At 44.2% G+C, this 6400-nt stretch overlaps 1 protein-coding gene across 3 annotated transcripts; it reads right to left on the reverse strand.

The window, feature by feature from the left end:
• Nucleotides 1-2102: 2102 nt before the first annotated feature.
• On the reverse strand, nucleotides 2103-6394 carry PPP1R3C (protein phosphatase 1 regulatory subunit 3C). 3 transcript variants are annotated; one of them, XM_009277759.1, is made up of 2 exons: nucleotides 6385-6394; nucleotides 2103-4675 (listed from the first exon to the last, which is right to left on the reverse strand). In XM_009277759.1, the coding sequence occupies exon 2, from the start codon at nucleotides 4672-4674 to the stop codon at nucleotides 3730-3732; it is 945 nt and encodes a 314-aa protein (XP_009276034.1). In that variant the 5' UTR covers nucleotide 4675; nucleotides 6385-6394; the 3' UTR covers nucleotides 2103-3729. The 3 variants fall into 3 exon arrangements, with proteins under 3 accessions (XP_009276034.1, XP_009276033.1, XP_009276036.1); XM_009277758.2 differs by lacking the exon at nucleotides 6385-6394 and adding an exon at nucleotides 6087-6172; XM_009277761.2 differs by lacking the exon at nucleotides 6385-6394 and adding an exon at nucleotides 5564-5588.
• Between the last annotated feature and the right edge of the window lie 6 nt (nucleotides 6395-6400).

Genomic DNA, 6400 nt, shown 5'->3' on the forward strand with positions numbered 1-6400 from the left:
TTATTATTATTATCATATTATTATTATCATTTTATTTCAATTATTAAACTGTTTTTATCTCAACCCATGAGTTGTTCTAACTTGTGCTCTTCCAATTCTCTCCCCCATCCCACCGGGTGGGGGGGGGGTGAGCGAGCGGCTGCGTGGTGCTTAGTTGCCGACTGAAATTAAACCACGACAGACCTACAGAGCTATAGGAGTGAATCCAGTCATCCACTCTGTCACCTTAGTGGTGAAAATACAAATCTACAATGCAGCTGGAAAAGTGACTTCCTAAGGGAATGCGATGATGCCATAAGTTTGCAAGCTCTGTTTCAAGGACTGCATCTGCTTTATACCTTCAGTTTTTGTATAGGTCGTGTCTGAAAGAGCAGCATCTAAGATGCATGTTTGAATCCCCTGGGCTAAGACAGTTTTCCAAGGGTGACATTGTTTTTCTCAGTGTCTGATAAATACATTTGTAAGACTAATTTTTTTTTTCAGTTACTATACCTTAGTGTTGCTGATACCTTCCTCTAGGAGCCTGTTACCCTTTAGATGGATGCGAGCTTTAGTGTTAAACACAAGTTCTGTTTTAAAAGAGGAAGGAGTGAAACTGCATTGCTTTGGTTGGGAGCGGAGAACGGAGAAATCCTTTGCTCTCTCGACTGAGGGAGGGCTTTGGAGCTGCTGAGCGACACTGCAGCACCGCATTGCCTCTCCGCTGGGCAAATAAGATCTTGCAAGGCATCTTTGCAAAGAAGCTGGCTTAAAGCCAAAGCCTGGTCAAAGGAACCTGTCTTCTTGGTATTTTTAAGTGATTTATGTCTCAGTCAAGAGGAGGACAAGTAAGCATTTTGGCTGGTCACAAAACTTGGCTGGAGGATAAGAAATGCTACTTTTCCTCATGCTAGAAGGCTTCTGCTCCACAGTAGCCTTGCATCCAGTTTGCCGAAGCAAAGTCCCGCATTGAGGTAAAGGAGCCTTCAAGCCACTTAAGTTACAAATGTCTCTTCGGTTCACTTTTTTTTCTAGAGCAGGGAGCTGGTGGTGCAGTATGTATCATAAGAGCTCCTGCGCAGTAAGACACAGTGTAGTAGAGTTTGAGATTGGTAGGTGGCGTTGGGGAAAGGAGGGCTCTGCGTCCAGTGCAGGCTTTGCAATGTGGAAGCTCTAAATTCGTTCCCCAGGTCAGAAACATGCTGTTAGCACCATGTTCTCTTTCGCCTTTTGAGAATTGCTTTTTCATAATTAAAACTAGATTTCGTGCTGGGAAACCCTTGACTTTGCAACAGATTGAACTAAACTGCATCTTGTCACTGAGTTAATGTATTAAGAAATCCCATATAAAGTATCTGGTGCACAACTGGTGCTGGCTAGCCTGTTCTTGCTCTGTGCTAGTCTAAATTGCCACCTAGGAGAAGCAGGGGTGTACCAAAACCCTCTGCCCCGTGGGGACTAGGGCCCTTGGGAAACAGCACACCATTTTCTCCATTCTAAGTAACTGCAAGGGTAGGGCCACGCTGCAGCATCAAAGGTGAACGGCTGGCTCAAAGACAGACACTATTTTTACAGGGAGTTTTTTGGTACTGATGGCAGTTCAGCTGGGTTCCTAGGTATAAGAGGAGAAAACCCAACATCCCAGTGCCCCAAACAGCAGTATAGCTGCAGGAGGCAGCGTAACGAGCTAAGTACCAGGTAAAAGCGAGCCAGAAGACATTAAGTGCTGCTGTCTAGATGCACCCATGCAAGCATCACATATGCTTTAGCTTGACAGGTAAGTCTGGCCATCGGATTAAGACAGACTCCTGCCAGACAGACTCATCCATGGCACAGCAAGATCCCTGACAGAATCTGTCAAACCACAATACTCCAGTTAAATTTGGTGAGATACAGGGTTTTTTAAATGACACAATTCATAAGGCGAATACTTTTGAGGATCTCTCATTTAGTAAGAGCTTGGATTTCATCTTCAAGGTAATGCCAGCTGCTGACCTGAGATACCATACCACAGCCAGCCTTAGCAACATCCCACGGCACAGAACAAACTGGTTGTACCTTATATCGCAACTGGTTGTTTAAAGAAGTTGAGAAAATAGACAGATTGAGCTGACACAGTTAAGAACCAGGTGTATCAAAATACAATTTATTCTTAAAATGGCTAGTTTACATATAACAGCAAGGGTTACGTAGGGAAAAAGTGCAATTAGTGGAGGAGGCTTATTTCACCTTAGTATTTATCATCTCACTGCATTGCAAGTAGCTTCAGACTCAGCATATTATACTTCTTAGCAATGGGCAAAACCGTGATTTATATTTTGATGTTAACACCATTTCCGTACAGCTAAAAGGTATGCCAGTATTCACACCTGCTGAGTAGGTATTGGGCAATCTCTCACACAAGTCTTGCATGAAACACAGATCACCTTTACAGTCTGACAGCTCAGAAAGCTAAATTATAACCATACAGATACAAAATATACATTAGTTTACTGAAGTCTAAAAAAAAAAACCTTCAAAAAATGAGGTACAATAAAACAGAGCAGCTTTCTATTTATGTGCAAGCCTATATTCAGTCTAGAAAAAAACTAGTAGCAACCCTGCTCTTTTAAAGAAATTAGCTTTCACAAAGTGCAAGTCTTCAATATGAAGGACCTTGCCTATGTTACACACTTGTGAAAAGTCATCGCTAACTTTGCAATAGGGAGTAGGATACTCGACCATCAGATGCTGTAAGATTAGATCAGGTGATGAGTCAAATCATCTAATGCTGCTACAGACTAGGAAGTTTACAAATCACTTTGTCTGTTTTGTCACCTAACCCTATTTTTGGCATGTAGGGTGGTTTTAAATTCTTTTTAAAAGGCACGTTTTTCTTTTAACATTAGGAGGTAACCATCTGCCTGCGAAGTGAGTAGGATGATGAAGTCAAGGTTAGATTTGTTCTCAAATGCAAGACATTTATTATTCACAAAGCCAACGAGCACAGAGGTGTCTTCCCAAAGCAGCAGTCACTTCCACCACTCACTTCGCATCGTTTTCTGTATTCTCCTTTTTATCCCATAGAACTTTCTCTGGGATTTAGAGGACCAGCTTTGGAAAGAAGAAATCAGAACATTGTACGTTTCCAAGTTATACAGCACATCCTACCTCCTCCCCTTTTCCCACTTTTCCATTATCCTCTCCAAGTTTCTTAACCTGTATTGAAGCCACAAATCCTAGCCATGCATTCCTACCTGCCCCTGCTACAAGCACACAGACAGTCATAGCAAGCCTCCGTCCTGACAGCAACACCTCATCTCTGCTACACTCCTAATAGGTGCAAAATTAATTGTGATGTTCTGTTCATGTAACGTCCTTGTGCATGCACACATACTCTCACACATACAGTTACTACAGCTTGCTAAGACGCCACCACCTTCCATACTTCCTCACAAGAGTCTCTCACCTAGTGACTCAGGAGAGTCTACAGCAGAAAGCAAGCAGCGTCTACTTAAGATACAGTCATGCTATTTCTATAGTAGGTGGCATACGCATGGGTTTTATCTTGGTTTTCTTTCTTTCCAAGGATAAGTTCTGCTAAGAACTTCAGTAGCATAATATGGTTTAACAAGTCCCACAAACTAGTGAACTTGGATTTGTTCAGCCAGCCAACAAAACCTGCCAGGCGGTTTCGTCACATAGCATGTGAACCAGAAAACTAACACTGTTCTGTTGCCAAATGGAAGAACGCTTCCTCGCTAGTATTGATCACCAATATGGTGATGAATTTTCAATCCGACCCAAGCTCTGCCACCGGGGAAAGAGATCACTGGACAGCCTCGGACTGCCTAGCTGATCGGGCTCTCTCTCTTGTCCTCTCCTTGGAGTCTGAAGATCTACACAGTCTTTCTTGGCAGATGGTATCTGAACACCATCAGGCTTCCACTCTGCATGGAGAATCTTGTAATTCTGACCCTCGTTATTGTCCCAGAAGGTATGTTCTCCACTTTGGTAAGAAATGCAAAACTCTATCTTCTCTTCAGAGGAAATGGCAGGAGGCAAGTCAATGGTAAATGAGAAGGTATCATTTTCAGAATCGCTGTAAACATTGTTCATGTATACGCACTCAACGTCCGTGCAGGTCTTCCACGTATCAAAGGTAATTCGAACCTGAACCTTTTTTTCGAAGGTCACGTTTTTTACTTTCACAGTGCCTGACAGCACCTTCTCTTGCAGGGTGCAGTTCTCCAGGCAGACCAAGTTCTTCTGCAGGCGGTTCCTGAAGTCCAGGTAGTCAGCTGAGGGCCGAGGGAAACCCAGAATCAAGTTTTTCTCCTCATGAAGCTTTAAGCCAGATGTTATGTTTTCAAGGCCTAAGAGGTCAAACTGAAGATCCCACCCAGGGTGCTCCTGGAACTCGGAGAAGGTGTGTATCGCTGTCAGGGACAGCCCCTTCGAGTCTGCAAACACAACTCGCTTCTTGGCTCGGGCTGCCGAGTGGTTCCAGTCACTCTTCTGAGCTTCGGAGTCACGCTTCACGTGAAGACACGGTCTGAGAGGTTTGAATCTGTTCACAAAGTTGTTTCTTTGACAGTCCTCAAGGGGGCTGAGAAAACTCTTCAGCGGTGGAGAATGGGCTAGGCAAATTCTCATGGCCACATCCACGGGCATGATGGAGCTTGGCAAGGGTCTCGGCTCCAAGATCTGTATCATTCTGAAAGGAGCAGAAAGACAGGACGTTATTATTTGTTACATCAGGTAAGAAGCTTCTTAAGAATGCATATTTGCTTCATCCCCTCTCTTAATTATTCATGGCCTTGTCTTTGCATGGCTTTAAATAATGCAGCCTAAATTAAAATTGACAGTTCAAGCTAAGGAACTAGCGTGAGACTATTCAGTCATTTCTTGCTAATTCTGAACTCTTTCAATTCAAATGTAGTCTCATTTGCTTTTTCTGAACCTCTGAAAAATAGATTTTAGTGACAACTAATTAAACACATTTCCTTGAAAATACAGAAAAGAACAGTCTAGTAACCAGTAAAACAGCTCCAGTTACAGTGGCAGTGCGCACCCGCTTCAGCTTCCCTTTTACAGACTCTGAGCCAGGTCTTAAAATTCCAGCAAGCTGGATCAGCTGCTTCATCTCAGAGCAGAGACAGCACTATATTAAGCAGGTCACCTACCCCATGACAGCATCAAATGGGATGCTATATACCTGGACGCAGAACCATCACGCTGTGGCTCTGAACAACCATAAGTGCATTTGTTAGGCACTCTAGTTTTGGTTAGTTCAGATGAATAAAAATGCTAAAGTGCCTTTGGAAATATTTTCTATGAGCTATTAACCCAGGTCTAGGTAACAGAGCTCTTCTGCACTGTTAACGTTGGCTGCTGAGTGATTAGGAGGAAAAAAAAGGCGGGGGGAGGGACACATTTTATTTTTTCACCTCATCAAGGTGAAAAACCTCTTTCACCATCAAGCTTCAAGAACTGGCTTAAAAATATCTTTCTATAATCCCCAAAGTCCATGCCGAAAGCCTACTGCAAGTATTCAGTAAGAATGCTACAGCTTTTTTTTTTAAAGATTTATTCATAACCCTACCTCTCAGATGATGAAAATCACAATTACTATGCAAGAACATGGCCCACGCAAAGCCAGTTAGCTTGAATATTTGTGAAAAGGGGCTTCAACTGCAGCACATCCCTTCTGAGACGGATGCAGTCCTTGCTGGAAATGTGGATTTTTTGTTGAGTCATGGGAAGCCAGAGCATTTGCTTTGTCACTTAAATAAATGGCTTTCTCGTTCCCAGGGTTCTCACTGGTACTCCTGAGCCCTGCCAAAAAAAGCAGAATCTGCGCTGGCCTCTTAATTCTTCTCCGTGCTTTTTTTATTGTGGCAGTATTTGCCATAATAAGTAGGACGAGGAGAGTACCAACGTCAAATTAATCAAGTCTTGCTTTGCTTTAGCAGGAAAAGAACTAAGGCTTCAAAAATACTCTCTCCGTAACTTTTGTGACCAGCTCCTGGGGCAACTGCTCCTAAGCTTTTGCAGTATCAAAAGAAGAGGGAGGCGGAGGGAAAAACCCAAACCAACAACCAACCAAAAAACCCCAGCGACACAACCTGAAAAAGGCAGGCTGCTCGAAGAGGCAAAAACGAACTGCCAGCGAAAGATGCGGTGGGCTGAGCAGCATCAACAGGCACCACACAAGCGTAAGGACGCTTCTGCAGGACCTATAAAACCGGCGGAGGGGAGCGGAGCGGTGCAAGTTTTGAGGCTTTATTCCCCCACAGGCTGAAGCCCGATGGCTGTCGGTTCCGCCGGCCTGGAGGAGCACACCTAGAAAAAACAGGGCAAAAGCACGGGCGGGGGCAACGGGCGGGGGCTGGAGCGCGCTCTCGGGGGGCGGGCGGCGCTTGCCTGCTGCAGCGCACGG

This window comes from Aptenodytes forsteri, unplaced genomic scaffold (genome assembly GCF_000699145.1).
Source record: "Aptenodytes forsteri isolate BGI_AS27 unplaced genomic scaffold, ASM69914v1 Scaffold15, whole genome shotgun sequence".
Classification (NCBI taxonomy): domain Eukaryota; kingdom Metazoa; phylum Chordata; class Aves; order Sphenisciformes; family Spheniscidae; genus Aptenodytes; species Aptenodytes forsteri.

Excerpts from the sequence above, each read along its gene's own strand:
- PPP1R3C (XM_009277758.2), bottom strand. The coding sequence starts at position 6,157 with ATGCTGCTCAGCCCACCGCATCTTTCGCTGGCAGTTCGTTTTTGCCTC. Across the intron at positions 4,676-6,086 it reads GAGCAGCCTGCCTTTTTCAG|AATGATACAGATCTTGGAGC; the intron begins GTTGTGTCGCTG and ends TGCTCCTTTCAG.